Source organism: Bos indicus x Bos taurus, chromosome 5 (genome assembly GCF_003369695.1).
Source record: "Bos indicus x Bos taurus breed Angus x Brahman F1 hybrid chromosome 5, Bos_hybrid_MaternalHap_v2.0, whole genome shotgun sequence".
Classification (NCBI taxonomy): Eukaryota; Metazoa; Chordata; class Mammalia; order Artiodactyla; family Bovidae; genus Bos; species Bos indicus x Bos taurus.
Genome location: NC_040080.1, coordinates 62,768,441 through 62,788,024, shown reverse-complemented (window position 1 = coordinate 62,788,024; position 19,584 = coordinate 62,768,441). Strand labels below are relative to the sequence as shown.

The following is a 19,584-nucleotide window of genomic DNA, read 5'->3' as shown; positions in this document are numbered from 1 at the left end:
GCTGGCACAGCACGGGGCCACCAATTCTCTTGCCACACTGGCCCTGTGCCCAGCACATGGCTGGCAGAAACAGATGAATACTCCTTACTTCAGCATCTTGGTTCCTCCTTCACAGCTCACCTGCAGTGATAACTGGGAAACAAAGTCCAGAAGTGGAGAAGGACATGGCGATCCACTCCAGTGTTCTTGCTTGGAGAGTGCCATGGACAGAAGAGCCTAGTGGGCTCCAGTCCATGGGGTTGCACAGGGTTGGACAGGACTGAAGCGACTTAGCAGGCATGCAGGCACGCCAGGTCCACAAGGGCCTCGGTGTGTCTTACTGGAAGATTGTGATCCTGGAAGCTGGTTCTCAGCCCAGCCCAGATGGCCTTCCTTTTGCTCTTAGTTTCTTTCCTTCCTTGACATGTACTGAGGCTCAGGAAATGGTTCTTCAGGCTGGCTGAGAAGAATCTGAGGGGCGGGGCCCAGGCGGGGTTGCGGGGGCGGGCGGGTGGGGGCAGGTTGTAGTGGCTGGTTATGCTCTTGAACTGTTTACATAGCTCCTGGGGACCACCATGGCTCACAGGGAGGGAGGCAGCTTGAGACCACCCCCTCACCTTCCAGTCCTCTCTTGGCCTTGCCCTCTGGGCTGTCCACCAGGATGCGATGGGGCAATCCAGGGTATATATGCCATGCCCGCGTGAGGGTCGCCCCCAAACCTCCATCGCAACAGGGAGATCCCAGAGGGGTGGGAGGCCACCTCGGCCACCCTCCCGCAGAAGGAGGAGCCTGACTCTGACGTGTTTTGATTGGCTGGGTGACATGGTGCTGGGAAGGGCTTCCTCCACTTCTCGGCTCATTACTTTGGAGCTCCAGAAAACGGAGGAGGGGTTAAGAGACGGGTACAGGAACACCCACTCTAGAACGCTGGAGGCTCTGAGGCTGGGGCCTTTCTTAAAGTTTATTCTGGGCCCACCAGATCCCAGAGAGCCAGCAGTTCCCTGTTGACTCTGGGGCAGGGGTCGGGGGCTGGAAAGGAGTTGGAGCGAGAGGAAGAGGGTGGGCTCTGGGTGGAGGATGAGGAGGCCTTCTGAAGACCATCTGGTCATCTCGCCTCAGCTCTGCAGCCCGACCCGGCGCTCAGAGAGTAACTCCGGGCGGCTTCTCCCTCCTTTAGCTTTCACATGTCTCCTCCCTTTCCCTGAGCCAGAAAGATCTAGGCGGCGCCGGGTCCCGCTCTCCTACCCCGAGGTGGCCCCTTTCTGGGGGCGCCAAAAGGGCCTCAGGCACCCCGAGGTCCTGCCCTTGGTGCCCTCGCTTGGTGGGGGTGGGCGCTGTCTCCGGGCGGGGGCCACGTGACCTCGACCGGGCGGGGGGCTTGGCCTTCCCCATATGAGCCCAGTGACTCAGGCCGCAGCTGTTCCCCCGTCACATGAGGCAGGCTGGAGGCCACTCGTCGGGGGAGGGGGCTGTGGCTGGAGCCGGGGCGGAGCCGCGCGCCGGGCGGGGCCGGAGCCAGGGGGTGCAGCTAGAGAGCCCCTGAGCAGCGGCGGGAGAGCAGCACACAGCCTCCGGGAGCCCAGGTGAGGCCGCGGGACCCTAGAGGCTGCGGCGGGGAGTGGGGAGGGGGTCACGGGTCGCCCCCAGCTCGGGGGCTCGCCCCAGGCCTCCGCAGATCTGCCGCGCTCCCCGCCGCTTCCGAGGCCCCCGCAACTTTTCAACTTGGTGAAGTTCGGGAGGCCCGGGACGGGCTGGGGTGCGGGGACGCCGGCCGCACTTCTGTTCGTCGGTGATCAGAACCCAGGGGAAAGGTCTCGGGGGTCGGGCTGGGGCTGAGGAGAGTTTTCCGTGACTGGTTTAATGGAGAGGGGTGTTTAACACCTGGAGGCTGGAGGGCCGAGGGTAGGCGTTCGGTCCTGGCCGCTGCCAGCGCCCTCGGGTGGGTCCAGGGCCCCGCGAGGCCGCGGGGCGGGGTCCGGGCTGGGCTGCGGGCGCCCCCACCTCTCTTCTGCGGGTAGAGGAGGAGGCTGGAAGACGTGGATCTGACCGCGGGTTTCCGGGTGGGAGGGGCCGGGAATGGGGGCGGCTCAGGGGAGGTCTCGAGGGCCGGCGGGGAGCTCGGAAAGCGAGATCCCGCCTCGACCGGTTCTGATCCCCCCGCCCGCCCCTCTGCCCCAGGCCAGGCAGCCATGGCGGTGGAAGGAGGAATGAAATGTGTCAAGTTTCTGCTCTACGTTCTCCTGCTGGTCTTCTGCGTGAGTGGGGAGCGGGGCCGGCGCGGCGCGCTGGCAGGGTGCGGGGCGACCTGGCTCCGGAGGGATGAGGGGTGAGCGGCCAACAATGAAGGCAGCTGGAGACCAGATGTGGGAGGAAAAAGCCCGGGCTACAGCCGAAGCCAGCGCGGCCGTCCCTTCCTCCAGCTTTCGGGAAACTTTGAGGCTGGTTTGGGCCGACAAAGGCCGGTCTCCTTCTCCGTAAGCCCTCCGGGCCCTTCCTGTCTGGTGACCCAGCCTCCTGTGATATGGGGCAGTGGGGCAACCAGCCAACTGCCTGTTCTGATACTATCGCAGCTCTGCGCCTCGCCTCTGCTCCCCGCTTCTCTGTTCTTTCTCTCCCGCCACTCCTTCATCCCTCTTCATTCCCTCATCACCCCTCGCGGCCGCTTGGGGTGGGTAAGGGCTCTGCCCATCTCTATCGCTCCAGTCCTGGGCTCCTGGCTTGAGAGGCTACTGTTTGTACAGGGAGGGACCGGCCACTTTGACCCCTTTAAAACCCCTCCCTTCTCCCAGGCCCAGGAGGCCTGAGGAGCCCTCCTCACAGCTGGTGAGGATGTGGTCACTGATGAGGATAGTGAAGGCAATTCTGGGAGCCCTGGAGGCGCATAGGAAGAGGCTCAAAGGAAGCATTGCTCTTTGTGAGGCATGTGTGTCCTGGGATCAAGGCTTACTGGAAACTTCTCTTTTTTTGCATTTGGTGAGAAATTGCTTGAAGGAAGGTGTGGTTCCTCCTGACGGCTTTCTCCCAGAGAGCCTTGAACAGTTTGCCTAGCCCTCACTGTGGGGCAAGGATGGGTCAGCCTCCTCCCCCACTGTCAAAAGTTTCCTGGAGGTGTGAGAATCCGTCTCTCTGGAGTGGGCTTCCATCTGTGTCCTGGGTCACCCGCACCTTCCACCGTGGGGGGCTGGTGGGTGCTGGGTCTTCTGAGTCCTGACCTGCCCTCCTCCTCACAGGCCTGTGCGGTGGGACTGATTGCTGTGGGCGTAGGGACCCACCTCGTCCTGAATCAGACTATCACCCATGGGGCCACCCCTAGTTTCCTGTTGCCTGTGGTCATCATCGCAGTGGGGGCCTTCCTCTTCCTGGTGGCCTTTGTGGGCTGCTGTGGAGCCTGCAAGGAGAACTACTGTCTTATGATCACAGTGAGTGGCTGTGGGCCAGCGTGGGTGCCTGGGGCTGCCGAAAGGGCATTTCTCTGGGCAGGGTTTGGGGGGTGGGTGGGTGAGGGAAACCTTGAATGTTCCTGAGACTGGCAGGGTCCTCCCACCCAGACTCTAACCTGACTCCTGTCCTTTGCACCTGCAGTTTGCCATCTTCTTGTCCCTTATCATGCTAGTTGAAGTGGCTGCAGCCATTGCTGGCTATGTGTTTAGAGACAAGGTAAGTAGGGAATAAGGGGAAGTCCTTGCCTCAGAGGTGTGGCTGCTCTGAGACCCAGGTGCCCTGAGTTCTGACCTCCATGGTGCTCCTCCCTATTCCCAGGTGAGATCAGAATTTAATAAGGACTTCCGGCAGCAGATGAAGAATTATCCAAAAGACAACCAGACGGCATCGATCCTGGATAAGATGCAGAAAGATGTGAGTGGGGTTGCTGGGAGCAGGCGTAGTAGGAGAAGGAGATTCTTACCTCCATGTTGATGATGGAGGGTCACTTAACAGCCTTTCCCCCCATATCTCTGCTCTCCCCCAGTTTGAGTGCTGCGGGGCGGCTAACTACACAGACTGGGAGAAGATCCTGGCCGTGACCAATAAAGTCCCTGACTCCTGCTGCGTCAATATCACTCATAACTGTGGGATTAATTTCGTTGTGAAGGACATCCATACTGAGGTAGGAAGGGGGCTGAGATAGTAGGGGACTTAGGAAAGCTGGGAAATGTTTCAGGAGGTGAGAGGGACCAGGGGTGGAGGTGAAGAAGGTTGGGGCTCTGGGAAATTAGGCATCAGGGATCGGGAGGGGATCTGGTAATGCTGGGGATAGGATGAAAGGGACAGAGGGTGGGGGAGCCAGGTGGGCAGGGAGTGGGGTGTGGGAAATTTCTGACCGGGTCTTGTCTTGTGTGCCTGCCACCCGCCAGGGCTGTGTGGAGAAGATTGCGGCCTGGCTGAGGAAGAATGTGCTGGTGGTGGCTGCGGCAGCCCTAGGCATTGCCTTTGTGGAGGTGAGAGGCACCCTTGGGCATCTGGGAACTAGGGGCAGTGGGAGGGTGCTGAGCAGGGGACTGGTCTGTGGAGGGGAGCCCTGGTTGTCTCTGGGGTCTCTTGGGTAGGTCTCTATCTTGCCTCCCTGACCCCTCTTCACCCCCATCTCTCTCTGTCCTTCTAGATCCTGGGTATTGTCTTAGCATGCTGCCTTGTGAAGAGCATCCGAAGTGGCTATGAGGTGATGTAGGGGGTCTGTCTCTTCAGCCCCCTCATCCAGGGGAGTGGGGTAATATACTCCAGGTTTTTCAATTAAACGGATTATTTTTTCAGACCCCAAAGAGAAAGAGTCTCAATTTATCTTAAAGAGCGATACTTTATCCCTTATCCCTCTTTATCCATGTTCCCATCCTCTGGGACCCTGTTCTATTTGCACCTCTGGGAAAGGCTGGCCTGTTTGGAGGGGGGGAGGGGGCAAAAGGAGGATTTTGCTCAAGGCTTTCTTTGGTCTGGCAGTGGATGTGGGGATCCAGAGGAGGTTGAGGCCCACTGCCCTCCCTGTGCTGCCAGGCTCAGTGCTGAAGGGTTCATGAAGCCATCTCCCAAGTCAATGGGATTCCCTACAAAGGTCCTACCTGGGAGAGGCCGGCCTATATCCACCGTCGACATCTTCTCCCTGGCCTTCTGCCCACCTCAGACGTCCCAGCAACTCCCTGCTCCACTAATCCTCAAGGGGGCCTGGCTTCTTTCAGGGTGGTGACAAGTCACTTTTATACCTGTGTGGCCAGTTTATGTCCTTCTTGACTTACTTTAGATAATAGAAGAATTTAAGAGGTGGGTGCCTGTTTTTCCATGGAAACCACCCAGCTTGGCCTTGACTCCTCTTCACCAGCTCTCCACACCCCTATTCCCACTCTTTAACACTGGACTTCAACCTTAGTTCACGCAGAAAGGAGACATCCAACAGTGCCCTCTGGTGGCCACGTCTCTAGGCGCAGCTTCAAACACGCAAGACTGTCCCCTTGCGCCCCCTGTGGGTACTAGATGTTTTGCAGGTACTAAACACGCCAGAGACCCTGGAGGATGTCAGCTTAGGTGGTGGTGGTTGTTGAACCCATGTCTCCTGCGTCTCCTGCATTGGCAGGTGTGGTGTATCCTTTACCACTGAGCCACCAGGGAAGCCCCAGCCTAGGTTAGGAGTTAAATGGGGTCAGTCTCCCACTGTGCAGCCATGAAATTAAAAGACGCTTACTCCTTGGAAGGAAAGTTATGACCAACCTAGACAGCATATTCAAAAGCAGAGACATTACTTTGCCAACAAAGGTCCGTCTAGTCAAGGCTATGGTTTTTCCAGTGGTCATGTATGGATGTGAGAGTTGGACTATAAAGAAAGCTGAGCACCGAAGAATTGATGCTTTTGAACTGTGGTGTTGGGAGAAGACTCTTGAGAGTCCCTTGGACTGCAAGGAGATCCAACCAGTCCATCCTAAAGCAGATCAGTCCTGGGTGTTCATTGGAAGGACTGATGCTGAAGCTGAAACTCCAATACTTTGGCCACCTGATGTGAAGAGCTGACTCATTTGAAAACACCCTGATGCTGGGAAAGATTGAGGGCAGGAGGAGAAGGGGACAACAAAGGATGAGATGGTTGGATGGCATCACCAACTCGATGGACGTGAGTCTGAGTGAACTCTGGGAGTTGGTGATGGACAGGGAGGCCTGGTATGCTTCGGATCATAGGGTCGCAAAGAGTTGGACACGACTGAGCGACTGAACTGAACTGAACTCCCACTGTGCACCTTCATTTCTGCCCACCCACAGTGTTTTTTGTTTTGAATAATACATTTATTGAGTGACTGTTTTATGCCACACACCAGGCAGTACCAGGGTAGGGGACAGAATAAATCAGAGTCCTTGCCTTGAACAACCATCTTTTGCTGGAGGGCTGGATTTAGTAGACTGTCTGGGCAGGCTTGGGAAGGACCCAGGCGAGCACAGCATCCACCAGCCTGGCTGGCAAGTAGGAGGCTGGCAACCAGAGCAGCTTGGCATCCCAGCCTGGGCTGTAGCGGGTTCTGGGGTGACGGGCAGTTAGGGCATGCTCCAGGCACCTGCTCACCTTGGCCAGGTCCGGATCACAGATCATGTTCATGATACGTTGCTGCACTCTCAGGTCTGCAGCCCAGTGGACGGTTGTGATCAGTGTCCCTGTCCTGCTCCAGCCCACCCCAGGCCGGGTCTCTTGGGGTTCTCAGTTCCCTCCCCAGTTTGGGGTGTGGGCAGGTTGCCTATGGCTGGGGTGTTCTCCTATGGCATCCCCTTCTCCCTCATCCCTTCCCTGACTGCCCTGCATGTCTCCTCCCAGCAGGCTGATGCAGGACTGGCCTTCTGGCACCCTTGTTTCCCTTCATGCGCCCCTTCGGGGGCCCAGCTACTCACATTTGGTGAGGAAGGCCTCCCCATAGAGGGCCTGTGTGGCTGGAGGCAGCCGTGCCCAGCAGGCCTGCAGGGTGTCCTCCAAAGTTTCCAGGTTTGTCACAGGGGTTCGGAAGAAGCCAGGTTCCACGATAGAGACCCGTACCCCAAAAGGAGCCACATCTCGCCTGGAGTGAGGGCAGAGAGAGGTTTCTGGGTTCTTGTCTTTATAGGGAGAGGACCTTCAGGGACATGTGTAGGGATGCTGAGATGGGAAGAGGGTCAGGATTTCTGACAGGAAGAGACATCCCCACTGCCATGGGATGAGGGGCAAGCGGGTCAGAGGGAAGGCGGAGTTTCATTTGTTTTTGTTTTTTGGCCATGTTGTGTCATGCAGGATATTAGTTCCCCGACCAGGGCGCAAACCCGGGTGCCCTGCAGTCAAAGCATAGAGTCTTAACCACTGGACCACCAGGGAAGTCCCAAGGAGGTTGAGTTTTTCTTCCTTTTGTATTCTCTTCTAGCACGTAGAGCAGGGACCAGCAAACTTCTTAAAGGGCCAGATAGTAAATATTTTCAGCATTGCAGATCTAAATATTATGTAGGTACTTACATAACTGATTATAGTGTAACTATTTAAAAATGCAAATGCCATTGTTAGCTTGTAGGCAGCTGGCTAGAGATCTGGCCCTGGAAGCACAATCTGCCAACTCCTGAACTGGAAGAACCATGTTCCCTAGATCCCAAAACATGGGGTCGAAAGTGCTGGATCTTTGCTGGGGAAAAATTAGACTGGTGTTTGCTGGGGGAAAGTGGGAGTACCCAGAACAGACTACCCAAGTCCAAGTTGAAAGTATATTTCCATGATGCTGATTAAATGAAAATTAAACGACTGAGGCATAGGGACAAAAGTGGATATTGATGCTATTTGCCGTGTGATGGTGACAGAGGAGGGCTTCCTTCAGAAGGTGGGCTCAGCTTGAGGGAATCAAAGGTCTGTTCCAAATTCAGGCCCTGTTCCTATGGTTGTTGAGTCTGCTTTGTGCTCTCATGGGACTTTGAACGTTATTGTCTAAATAGGGGCCGGAGGACATGAGGATCAGGCTCTGTAGGTATACGTGCCAGTGCTCCCACCAGTGTGTGGTCTTGGGTGACTTTGGGTATGTTAGTGTGGTGTGTGTGAGTCCCTCAGTCGTGTCTGACTCTTTGCAACCCCACAGACTGTGGCCCACCGGGCTTCTCTGTCCATAGAATTCTCCAGGCAAGAATACTGGAGTGGATAGACATTCCCTTCTCCAGGGGATCTTCCCAACCCAGGGACTGAACCTGCGTCTCCTGCATTGCAGGCAGATTCTTTACTGTGTGAGCCACCAGGGAAGCCCATCCCCTAAGGGTGTTAACACCTACCCTTACAGGATTTTAGGGAGAATTGAATGAGAAAGTGTTATGTAAAGGTACTCATGGTAAGTAATGGTTATCATTAGTAACAATAACACTAAGAGAGTGGGATTTTGGGGGCATTTTCTATGTACCAGGCTCTGCTGGAGCCTCACACATACCCTCATTTTACTCACCCATGAGGCAGGCCTCATCGTGATTTAACAGGAGGAACAAACTGGGAAAAAAACAGTAACTGACTAAGGTCACCAAGCTCACAAGTGAAAGCTGGGATCTGAACCCAGGAAGTCGAGCCCTAAACTGTCTCTTAAGCCCTAAACTCCACCATGCCATGTGGTGGGCAGCTGCTAATTTGTTGGTTGAGCAAGCTCCCCCTGAATTGGGAGCGGAGTCCCTGCCCTCCTCACCTCAGGCTGTCAGAGAAGGCCTCCAGGCCAAACTTGGAGACGCAGTAGCCCCCTCCATTGGCTGCCAGACGGCCAAGGACACTGGTGATGTTGATCACTCGGCCCCGGGCCTGCAGCAGCAGGGGCAGCAGGGCGAGGGTGACCCCGATGGGACCCAGCGTGTTCACATTCAGCACCCGCTGGAAGTCCTCCCGCGTCTGCCATGGGGTGGGACCAATGATGCCAGCCACACCAGCATTATTCACCAGACCAAAAAGCCCTGTGGGTGGATGAGAGGCGTGGGGTAGGGGAGGCATTCCCATGGCCCCTCTCCTTCCCGGGGGAATCTGAGCCCTGCTACTCCCCCCACACAGTCTCTCTGGCTTCCCACAGCCCCTGTGTGTGCACACCTCACATGCCTATCCCCGTGGCCCCCGCCACACTCACCTGCTTCCCCAACATGCGTTTCCACCCACTTGACTGCCTGCCGGATGCTCTGGGGATCTGTGACATCCAGCAGGGTGGTGTGGAGGCGGGAGGAGGCGACCCGCTGGAGGTCCTCCGCCCCCGAGGGTGTCAGGCAGCTGGCCAGTACTCGGAAGCCTCTCTGGTCCAGCCTCAGAGCAAGGAGCCGCCCAAAGCCCGAGTCACAGCCGGTGATGAAGATAAAGGCATCGCTGGCTGGCAGGCACTGCCGGTCCCTGAGCAACCACAGTGCTGCCCAGAGCAAGACACCCAGCAGCAGAGGCAGCCACATGGCTGGAGCCCAGGTGACCTGCAGGTGGCAGCCGAGGCTGGGCAGGGGGACGTGTCTAGCCGACGCTGGCCCTCCAGCCCTCACCCCTCAGATCCTTGCCTAGCTGGAAGTCTCTGGTTTGAGCAAATTGACAAATTACCTGCTTGGCAGATAACCTGCAGACAAACTATGGTTCATCTAAGTAAAGTGACAATCTGGGCAGACTCTGTATCTGTGGGTAACTTAACTGAATGGTCATGAGCTGGGTCCTGAGCAGACCGGCTGCATGGGAGCAGAGGGATCTTTGTTGTTGCCTCAGCTCCCACTAAACCAGCTGAGCCCTGTTTTTGGAAACACATAAAGGACCCCTGCATTCTAGTCCTGGTGGCTCCAAACTTATTGTGTGAGGCTGAGCACTGCCCTGTGTCTCTGAACTTGTTTTCTCATCTACCAAGTAGGGCTAACGCCCAGCATGCCCACCTGGGAGCTGTGGAGGATCAAAGGGGATAAAGTGTGAGGGGACACCCGCCAAGCTTTAGGCTTTGAGTTTTCAATATCACTAGTCTTCTCATAGCCACTGCCCCTCCCCTCCCCCCAGCACCCTGCTTACCTCCTCAGGGGAAAGCTGTTGGCAGGTACTATAGCACCTGAAGCTGTTCCTTTTGTTTTGCTCGAGAAACTTGTGGTCCAGGTCTTCCCAGGCTCCCACACTAGCTACAGCTAAGGCCAAAGTCCGTGGCGGGTGGACTGGGTGCCAGAAGTATTAAGTGGATGTGGGGCTGGCGGGGGTGGGGGTGGGGGAGGAGGAGCCAGGGAAGCTGGGCCTGTGGGCTGAAGCTAGGGCTTGGCACCGGCCAGGAGCGCCTGGCTACCCCCTTGGCTTGGTCTTTTCTAGTGGGGCTTCCTGGCTCTCTCTGTCACTGATTGTTAAGATGAGGGTATCTGTCCAGGATGGCAGCTGCCCCCCTCTGTCAGTAACCTTGGACCTGTCATTCCTCCCCCTCCCCACCCTGAAGTGCTCCCACACCCAAGAGTTAATCTCCCACCTGGTCCAGACTCATGACACTGCTTAGCACCAGGCTGGGAGAGGCCGTGAGCACGTGGAGGGGCAGAGAGCCAGAGCTGGACCAGGCCTGCTCTCTGTTTTGTTTCTCCTCTGCCAGAAATGGAAGTCCTGGGTTGGGAGGCTTGGGATGGGGCCCACTGCCCTTCTCTGGGGAGGGGTGGGGAACTCCCATGTTCTGCTTATCCGGAAGGTACCTGCAACAGGTACAAGGCCCGAGGAGGAGAAGAGACTTGAGACCTTAAGAGGAAGCTAGTTCCAGTCCCTACCCAAAAGAGACACCCAAAAGGTAGCGTCTGTTAAGAGGAAGAGCCTTTGAATCTTCCATCCCCACCCCCCACAAGAAGCTAGTAGTTCCTGGAGACAAACATGAAGAAATGGAGGCTTGTGTTTTATTCATGGGCTGTCAGCCTCCCTCCTGCCCGCCCGGGGCAGGTGGGAGACTCGGGGCAGGGAGAGCAGGCAGGGCTAGGAGGGGGCCGACTGCAGCTGCCCTTTGTAGACGTACTCCAGCGCGGTGGCAATGGTGCGCATGTCCAGCTCGATGCTCCGAGCCCAGTTCTCCACATCCCCAATTTCCTGGAAGGGAGTGGGTGGGAGCCCAGGAGTCAGGGTGGGTGGGGTGTGGCTCCAGGGGCTGGATGGGGGCACATTCCATCCATCCCCTAGAAAGGGCTTTGCTTGGACCCACCAGCTGCTTTTACCTCTTCCTCTAACTTCTGTGGCACTGGGGCCATAGATTTCTGGGCTTTCTGGGACTATCCGCACTTCCTTTTTAACCCCAGGCCAGAGGGGAGCCCCTGAGGGTGCAGTCAATGGGGTCATAGGATGAGGCTGGTGAGGCAGGCAGTGTGGCTTACCTTGAGTGCCTGGTTGAAGTTCTCCACCATCCCGATCCACTGGCCTGTCTGCTTGGCAAACTGGGCTGCCTGGACCTGCAGGGTCTTCACCTCATGGTCAAGCTTCCTCTGGTTCATGTAGGCCTGGGCCACACTAGAGGTTGGAGGAGGAGGGAGGCCATATCACCCAGCTGGTGGGGAGTGGTCTCCAGAACTAACATCCCAGGGCTGCAGTAGGAGGCTGCTCAGGAGTCAGGATGGAGAAAACCTTGGGATTTCAGCCATTCCTGGATGTAAGGCAAGTGACTACAAGAGCATGCAAGTGAGCCCGGTCCCTTCCTTCCACTCCCAGGATTCCCAGGAGAGCTAACTAGATACAGACCATTTCCTGCCCCAAAAGGAGCTCCCAAAGCTGGGGGAGAGAAGGGAGGGTGCACTTGGTCGGCAGGGGTGGAGGGGGTACCACTGGGGAAGAAGCTGGGAGGGAAAAGGGGCCATGGGGAGGCTGGGAAAATCCAGCAGCAGGGACACATCTGGCAATGATTGGGAGGCCAGGGATCAGTGTAAGAAGTTGGGAAGGGAAATCGGGCCCCTCCCTGAATCTGGGGTGGGATGGGAGAGCAACCCCCTCCCCAGGAACTCAGGGTCAAGAGAAGACATCCCAAGGGCTGCTTCCTGGCTCTGTCTCTCTCCCAATCCTCCTTTCGCCCACACAGATGAACGAACACACACACGCACTCTCTCTCTCTTCCTTCTGCTCTAGGCAATAGTCTTTCTTTTCTCCTTAATCACAGTTCGCTGCAGTTCCATTACTGCCATGAGGTTGGTATCCCCAGTCCTCTGCCCACTCACCCCCACCCCCCCAGTAATTGTGCAACAATTGTTCTCCCTAACTGGTTGATGAATCTTTCATTCTCCGCCCCAAAGTTCTAGGTCAGCTGCGAGACTCCACATCCGGTGCCCCCACCCACTGGAATCTGTCGGGGCTGGAGGGGAGCAAGGGGGTTGTGTGTGGGGGGGTTGTTCCAGAGAGTGGGATGGACACCTGACAGGGGCTGAGATAGACTGAGCCTTTGTTTTCCTTTCCCGGGAATGAGAGGAGCTGTGGGCAGCAACACAAAAGGCTTTCTAATCTGGCTTTGGCTTAGCTGCCCTCTAAGCTGGACATAGGGTGGCCCCAAGCAAAGAAAGAGAAGCGGGAGAAACCTGGGCCAACCTCACAGCAGAGCCCAGGAGGCGCCAACGTGGGAGGGAGGGAAGGCGTCGACCCTGTCCCTTCTCTTTGGGAGATAGCTGGGTCACAGTGTGGGGTGTTATAGGAGCTGAAACAGGAATTGCAGGGGGCTCCCAATGCTTCAAGTTTCCCCTGGGAGCTCCTGAAATCCCCATTTACCCCATTGACCTCCTGCTTTCTCTCATTCACATTGAGTGGTGGGGGAGAACTGGATGGGTGGTCAGAGGTTCCAACCACAGCCTTCTCTTCCCCTAATCTTCCTGAGATGAGCAATGAAGATGATAGTCCCTGCCTGGCTCACTTGGGTGACTCAGTCTCTGAATTCACAACCAAGCTATTCCACTTGCCCTGGGTAGAAGGCATCACACTGCCTCCTTTCTCCCAACAGATGGCCTGGCTATCAAATCATCATCTCTGCACTTTTCTGGGTCACTTGGGGTCAAGAGGCAATGTTCTCTACTCCTTCCCATGTATCTGGTCATTACTGGCATCCTTACTTAGGATGGGAGCAAGGGGTGGTCTCTGGAGACCCGGAAGGATGAGGGAGTGTCAGCCTGGCTCTGCGGTGGCTCCTGGCATATGTTCTGCACTCACCCTCACCAGCTGTGTCATCTCTTTCCTGCCAGTTGCTCTCCAGACTTGCCAGAGGGTGGGAGGTGCAGAAGGAGAGGGTGGGAAGCTGTAGGGAAGGACGGTGCTCTCCCTCCTGCTGGAAGTGACAGCTGGACTTGGAGGGGTGAAGGGACGTGGCCAGATGGCATCAAGTCGTGAGCACCAGGGAGGTTATTGTTGGGAAAGGGAAATCTGGCTGCTTCTCCACTGGCCACAGCTGCTCCCCCCTGCCCAATGTTAGGGGTCAGAGCTGACTCAAGACTCTCTCCATAAAAGTTAAGCTGGGTGGGGGAGGGTAGGGGAATGAGAGGAACAGCTCATCCCCTCAGGAGCAGCCTGAAGGCTAGGCCAGTGCCTAAACTTGGGTGGAGGAGTGTTCGTGTTGACGCAAAGAGGTTCATACCCTACATTGAGGTGATCGACCAAAGCTTCTGTCAGGCAGGTCGCTGCAGTGATGGCCTCTCGCCTTCTCTTCTCTGGGTGGAGGGGGAAAAGGGATTAGATAGACTTGTTTTTTTGAGGAGTGATGCTTAAGGTTCCCCACCCATTCATTATTCTGCTAGCTATGGGAACACCTCAAGTAATTCCAGAGTGCCAGAGCTGACAGGGCCTTGCAAAACATAAAGCAAGCTCTTTCATTTTCGAGGTGAGGAAACTGGTAGCCTGAGAAGGGAAGCGATTCGCCCAGGGACGCTAAGTCCTTGGCAGCGACCAGGACTCCAGACTCTCAGGCACATTTTCCCCACTGGTTTGGCCTAAAGGTTGGTAACTCTGGGGTTCCCAGCCTGGATTCAGGACACAAGGGGCCCATCCCCATTTCGGCAGTTTCAGGCCTCCAAGAATCCCAGTCCTGTCGGGTCCTCAACACCCTCCTCTCTTCAGGAGGTTTCCTTCCCACTTCCAGGACGAGCGGCCCCCTGGACCAATCGGCACAGCGTTCCGTGAACAGGGGGCGGGGCTAGGATACTGCGGACACAGCGCGGGGGACGTTGCCAAGGGGGACGCTAATGCTGCTAAAGGGACCAGAGCCATTGGCAGGGGAACGGAACTCACCTCCACCAAAGCTCCTGTAATTTCCTCTACCCCAAGCCCGCGCCCTTCCCCGGATCTGGGCCGTTACTTGAGATCCAGGCTCCGGGCTGAGGCTAGGCCGCGGAGGGAGAGAAAACGGCGGGCTGGATACTCGGCTTACCCTGAAGCTCTTTGCGTTCATTCTGCTTGGCCTGGTGTTCTTTCAGCAGGCGGGACAGCATGGTCGCGGCGGGCTCGGGGTAGGGCGTGCCCAGTCCCCCTCCGACTCGCGGAACTGGACCTCGCAGCTCCGCTCCCGCCCGGGCCGGGGTCACGTGGCCGCAATGTCACGTGAGGCCCGGAACCGCCCTCCTCTTGAGACCTGGGGTGGTAGGTAGAGAGGATCTTGGCTGGGAAGGGAGGTGATAGTAGGGGCAGGTGAGCTCTTGTCTTTATTGGGAACTCACTTTGGTAAGTGTGGGAAGACGTTTTCTTTAGTACTCAGGTTGCAGAACAGTTTTTAATCTCCTCTGGATCCCAGGATCCTAGGAGGGTTGTTGTTGCCAGGCTGTCTGTCTATCATGGTTCGGTTGTTGCGGGAGCAGAGGTTCCCAGGACTCATTGAAATTCTTTTCCTTCCCTGGCCTTTTCCTCCTGGCAGCTCTGGCCGGTTCTCAGTGAATCCTCAGCTCCTCCCTCCAGAGGGGGAATGCTGTCCTCTCTCTTCAAGCCCTGTCTCTTCTCGCCACCCCGCCAGAGTCCCTCAGCGTTTTAGGCATTTTCAGCGGCCTCCTAGGGAGCTTTGCTAATTTGGCTGGCTATGTGTGGTGAATGTGCCATTCCATCTCTGTCCTTTTGTGGTCAGGGAATGCAAGCCCATTTTATTTCAGTCTTACCAGCAGAACAAGTGCTCTTGCCAAAGTAGAAGGTAAATTATGTAACACCTCTCTGAACTAATGAAGTGTTTCTGGGATTAACCCCAACAAGAAAAAAATATAAACATCACCAACATGTACTTGCTCTTACAACATTCTCTCTTGGTGCGCCGTACACCGTCATGCTGGGTGGCTTTGGGCAAGTTGTGTATCTACGCTGGATGTTGGTTTTCTCCTTAGTAAAATTAGAAGATTGGATTAAATCAGCAGTTATCAGCCTTAGCTAAACGTTAGACTCAGTTGGGGAAGTTTTAAAAAATATGCCTTGGTCCGTGACCAATCTCTGAGGGTGGAGGCCTGGTATAAGTATTTTTTAAAAAGTTGTTCAAGTGAATGTAATGTGCCCCCAAGGTTGAGAACCACTGCACTAAACCATATCTAAAGCTGTTTTCAAAACTTTGGTGTTCTCTCACTTCAGTTACATGGTTGAAAATTGACTTCATTATATGTACTTGCAGGGGGAGGAGAAATGGCTGCTGACTGATTTAGAATAGAACATTCTTGAATTTCTGAGTCAAAGTTGAAGATTACTGATCAGTTCATTCAACTCTTTGCAGAACAGCATCTTAAATCCCAGGGAGCTGCCCAGCTGTCAAAGGATTAGTGAGTGAAGTGGTTAACTGGCAGCAGAAAGCAGAACATTAAGTGCCAAAATAAAAACTCTGAATAAAAAGTGTTGGGCTGGGACTTCCCTGGTAGTTCAGTGGCTAAGACTCCACGCTCCCAATACAGGAGGCCCGGGGTTTGATCCCTGGTTGAGGAACTAGATCCCACGTGCCGCAACTAAGACCCAATGCAGGCAAATAAATAAGTATTAAAAAAAAGTGTTGGATATTGTGTTTGTGTGTCTGTGCTTATTATATGGATACTTCTTTAACAATATCTCCTGAGTAATACCATGTGTGAATCACTCTACATGTATTATTTCATTTAATTCTGAGAATAGTCATGTGAAGTATAACAAAGTGCAGATGAAGAATCTGTGGTACAGAGCAGTGCAGTGATAGAGCTCATAAGCGGTCGAGCTAGGGTACAGAGCCGGGTTATCTGATGCCAGAGCTTGAGTGTAACCCCTGTACTATACTGCAGAAACTACAGGAGAGACCCCAGCAGGGACAGGCCCAGAGCTCTTTGGGGGACAGCTCCCTGTCTCTTGTCACTATGACTCTCTATGCCTGTGGAGCATCAGTTGAAGGGAATACCAGCAGGGGAGGAATGTTTGGGAAGAGGTGCCACTCCAGAGAGGAGCTGATCAATAGAAGCAGGAAGAATGAGAGCACCGAAGGGCAGCCTTGCCAGTCCTCCCCCCTTCTGGCTTTTGCTTCCAACTGCAGTGAGCAAGCAAATTGGAGGCAGACTGGAAGATGCCCGGTGCCTCACTCCCAAAGCTGGGAGAGAAAAGCAGAGGTTGGAAGGGGTGGCAGAGGATGGTGACAAGTGGACCTGTGAAACAGAGGGTGGGGGCTAATGAGGGGGGTTGGCGTTGGGGGTTTCAGTGGTGAGTCTGTAATTTAAGATTAGGGTGACTCATGGTGAGTGCCAGGCCCATCCTGTGTTACCCTCACCCCCTTGGCACAACCGCCTGACATTTTCACAATCAGTATAGAGACTGCCAGGGCTCTGCAGACATCAGCCCCACCCTCCTTTCCCACACACCGGCTGTTCCTTTGCCCTAGAGCTGAGCAGAAGACCTGGGTACCTGTATCTGGAGACTCCAGCTGATCTCTCCAGGGTCTTCCTCTACCTACTCTTTCTGGGCCCCTGTGGCTCACTGTCTAACCTCAGTCTCTAGTGTTGTTGAAACTCAGCTCCACCTGCCTTTGGTAGAGATGGACACAGGCTGCATACATAGTAGGAAAATGACTCTTGAAATCTGAAATCTCTTTCTGACCACCTCTCCTTACACTTTCCCACCCAGATTATTTTTCTCCTTAGAATCAGTGAATGTGCCCCCATACTCCTTTTGTTCACTCATTTCTCTGTTCTTCTCAGCCTCTCTTTCAGAGTTTGCTTTAATTAGCAAGCTTCAGGCTGACTGGCTGGGCCAAGCCTTCGGGCCGGAAGCTGCTGAGTTGTTAGGGGTTGGGTGAGGACTGAGGCAGGACATGGTGTGAGTGGAGAAGGCTTCTCATACTGGGAAATCTGGCTGGGCTTCAAGAGGGGGCCGTTGGTGGTGTGGCCGAGTTCCAAATGTTGGCCTGGGGCCAGTGCTCAGAGAAAAGGGGCCCAGTCTAAATGGCTCACCGTGGGAAGTGATCTCCCAGTCCTTCTCCCCAAGCACAAAGGGTTTCCCTGGGATCTTCAAAGACCAGAGCGGTCAAGTCGTTTCCCCACTGACTGCCCTCAATCACATGTATAGCCTTTCTCTCCCAGCCACGCCCATAGTTCAGACTTTGGCTACAGGAGACATTCAGAGGCCAGCAGAAGGATTCCAGTGCTGGAGAGGTGGGTGGGGTGAGAAAGTCCTCATGTTGTCTATGCTGTGGAGGAAGAGGCTGACCCTGGGACATCTGCTCCAAGGCTCTGTTGCCAGATGAGGTGGGGGGAGATATTAACCCCGCAGTGTGTGCTCTGGAAGCGTCTGCTGCTCACCTAGAGATGGCAGCCGGGCAGTGTGTGGCCCAGGGGAACTGAAAAATAGGGAGTCCAGATGGAGGGCAAGAGGGCTCTTAGAGGGGGGAGGGGCTGGCAGAAAAGGGCAAGAGTCTTTGCTGGGTCTGGACATTTATAAATTTTAAAAAATGTTTTGAAATTATTTTGAAATAGTTGTAGACTCAGAGGAAATTGCAAAAAGTAGTATGTGAAATCCTGTGTATCTTTCATCCAGCTTCCATCAGAGGCGACACCTTATATAACTGTAGCACTATATCCAAACCAGGACTCTGACATAGATATTATACAGTTAACTAGGCTATAAGCCTATTCAATTTTCCCCAGTTTTTTTTTTAACATGCATTCATTTATAATTCTATGTAATTTTATCCCACAGATGGATTCAATCAGTTCAGTTCAGTTCAGTTCAGTCAGTCAGTCGTGTCGACTCTTTGCGACCCCATGAATCGCAGCACACCAGGCCTCCCTGTCCATCACCAACTCCTGGAGTTCACTCAGACTCATGTCCCTTGAGTCAGTGATGCCATCCAGCCATCTCATCCTCTGTTGTCCCCTTCTTCTCCTGCCCCCAATCCCTCACAGCATCAGAGTCTTTTCCAATGAGTCAACTCTTCGCATGAGGTGGCCAAAGTACTGGAGTTTCAGCTTTAGCATCATTCCTTCCAAAGAAATCCCAGGGCTGATCTCCTTCAGAATGGACTGGCTGGATGTCCTTGCAGTCCAAGGGACTCTCAAGACTCTTCTCCAACACCACAGTTCAAAAGCATCAATTCTTCAGCGCTCAGCTTTCTTTACAGTCCAACTCTCACATCCATACATGACCGCTGGAAAAACCATAGCCTTGACTAGACGGGTCAATAGCCACCACCAAAATTAAGTTACAGAACTCTCCATCACCATGAAGGAACTTTCTGTACTACCCTTTTATATTTACACCTCCACTTCCCCATCCCTGTCCCCTGACAATTACTAGTCTGTTCTTCATCTCCATAGTTTTTCATTTTGAGAATGTCAGGTGAGTGGAATCATACAGCATCAGCATTAGTTTTAATTTAATGAATTCCTGAACTCCGAATTAAAAAGAAAGGTTCTCTGGCATATTATTTATTTGAATATTAAGCTTCTTCTGTTCTCTGGATTCCTTCGGCTTCTTCATTCCCTCCGAATTCAAAAGAAAGGTTCTCTGGCAGATTATTTATTTGAATATTAAGCTTCTTCTGTTCTCTGGATTCTTCCGGCTTCTTCCTTCCCTCCTCAATCTGCAATGCTGCTCTCCACTCCAAATCTGGCCTCATTTCTCCTTTAGGGAAAACCTACAAGTCTAAATTTACTAGGCTGGTCTGGGACTTTTGCGTGTTCCCCGCCCTCCCTTGCCCCACTATTTATAGCCAGGCTAATTTTGGGTGGCCTCTCTCTCTCGTTTCTTTCCTTCTCCTTCCTCCTGTGGCGGGTGAGGTGACTTCTCAAATATTTGGGCAGAGGAGGTCAGAAGCAGATTCTTGGCATCTGATCTCAACCTCGGATTTAGCAAGAATCAGCAGAGTAGAGATGGAGGGAGGCAGGAGCTGCAGGTGGAGAGAGGGAGGCATTTGGGGCTCTAAAGGCATTTTTTAAAAACTTCTATTTATTTTTAATCAATTTATTCTTTAATTGAAGAATAAATGCTTTACAGAATTGTGTTGGTTTCTGCCAAACATCAACATGAATCAGCCATAGGTATACCTATGTCCCTTTCCTCTGAACCTCCCTTCCACCTTCTTCTTCATTCCACCCCTCTCGGTTGTTACAGAGCCCTGGTTTGAGTTCTCTGAGTCATACAACAAACTCCCATTGGCTATCTATTTTGCTTATGGTAATGTAAGTTTCCATGTTACTCTCTCTATATATCCCACCCTCTCCTTCCCCCCCACCCCCACCCCTCTAAAGGCATTTTGACCCCAGTTGGAT

General features: G+C 54.2%; 3 protein-coding genes across 6 annotated transcripts; 1 reads left to right on the top strand and 2 right to left on the bottom strand.

Moving 5' to 3' along the window:
• Positions 1-821: 821 nt before the first annotated feature.
• Positions 822-4,736, top strand: CD63 (CD63 molecule). The gene is made up of 8 exons (XM_027542145.1): positions 822-1,562; positions 2,158-2,234; positions 3,210-3,398; positions 3,562-3,636; positions 3,739-3,834; positions 3,947-4,084; positions 4,332-4,415; positions 4,580-4,736. The coding sequence occupies exons 2-8, from the start codon at positions 2,169-2,171 to the stop codon at positions 4,643-4,645; spliced, it is 714 nt and encodes a 237-aa protein (XP_027397946.1). The 5' UTR covers positions 822-1,562; positions 2,158-2,168; the 3' UTR covers positions 4,646-4,736.
• Positions 4,737-6,218: 1,482 nt separating this feature from the next.
• RDH5 (retinol dehydrogenase 5) lies at positions 6,219-14,401 on the bottom strand. Of its 4 annotated transcripts, XM_027542141.1 has the most exons (7): positions 14,271-14,401; positions 13,482-13,554; positions 11,254-11,386; positions 9,042-10,972; positions 8,616-8,874; positions 6,835-6,998; positions 6,219-6,570 (listed from the first exon to the last, which is right to left on the bottom strand). In XM_027542141.1, exons 4-7 carry the CDS (start codon positions 9,349-9,351, stop codon positions 6,347-6,349), a joined length of 957 nt encoding a protein of 318 aa, XP_027397942.1. In that variant the 5' UTR covers positions 9,352-10,972; positions 11,254-11,386; positions 13,482-13,554; positions 14,271-14,401; the 3' UTR covers positions 6,219-6,346. The 4 variants fall into 4 exon arrangements, with proteins under 4 accessions (XP_027397942.1, XP_027397943.1, XP_027397944.1 ...); XM_027542142.1 differs by lacking the exons at positions 11,254-11,386; positions 13,482-13,554; positions 14,271-14,401 and having other exon boundaries at positions 9,042-9,464; positions 9,941-10,668; XM_027542143.1 differs by lacking the exons at positions 11,254-11,386; positions 13,482-13,554; positions 14,271-14,401 and having other exon boundaries at positions 9,042-9,369; positions 9,941-10,668.
• On the bottom strand, positions 10,764-14,558 carry BLOC1S1 (biogenesis of lysosomal organelles complex 1 subunit 1). The gene is made up of 4 exons (XM_027542144.1): positions 14,271-14,558; positions 13,482-13,554; positions 11,254-11,386; positions 10,764-10,972 (listed from the first exon to the last, which is right to left on the bottom strand). The coding sequence occupies exons 1-4, from the start codon at positions 14,329-14,331 to the stop codon at positions 10,862-10,864; spliced, it is 378 nt and encodes a 125-aa protein (XP_027397945.1). The 5' UTR covers positions 14,332-14,558; the 3' UTR covers positions 10,764-10,861.
• Positions 14,559-19,584: the final 5,026 nt, after the last annotated feature.

Bases quoted from the DNA above. Each gene is read 5' to 3' on its own strand.
- CD63 (XM_027542145.1), top strand. From the start codon at position 2,169: ATGGCGGTGGAAGGAGGAATGAAATGTGTCAAGTTTCTGCTCTACGTT. The intron at 2,235-3,209 runs GTGAGTGGGGAG...TCCTCCTCACAG, and splicing joins TTCTCCTGCTGGTCTTCTGC to GCCTGTGCGGTGGGACTGAT. The intron at 3,835-3,946 runs GTGAGTGGGGTT...GCTCTCCCCCAG, and splicing joins TGGATAAGATGCAGAAAGAT to TTTGAGTGCTGCGGGGCGGC.
- RDH5 (XM_027542140.1), bottom strand. From the start codon at position 10,568: ATGGGAGTTCCCCACCCCTCCCCAGAGAAGGGCAGTGGGCCCCATCCC. The intron at 8,875-9,041 runs GTGAGTGTGGCG...ATCCACCCACAG, and splicing joins AACGCATGTTGGGGAAGCAG to GGCTTTTTGGTCTGGTGAAT. The intron at 6,571-6,834 runs GTGAGTAGCTGG...ACTGGGCTGCAG, and splicing joins GGAGGCCTTCCTCACCAAAT to ACCTGAGAGTGCAGCAACGT.
- BLOC1S1 (XM_027542144.1), bottom strand. From the start codon at position 14,331: ATGCTGTCCCGCCTGCTGAAAGAACACCAGGCCAAGCAGAATGAACGC. The intron at 13,555-14,270 runs GTAAGCCGAGTA...CCCTCCACCCAG, and splicing joins TGAACGCAAAGAGCTTCAGG to AGAAGAGAAGGCGAGAGGCC. The intron at 11,387-13,481 runs GTATGAACCTCT...TCCAACCTCTAG, and splicing joins GTCGATCACCTCAATGTAGG to TGTGGCCCAGGCCTACATGA.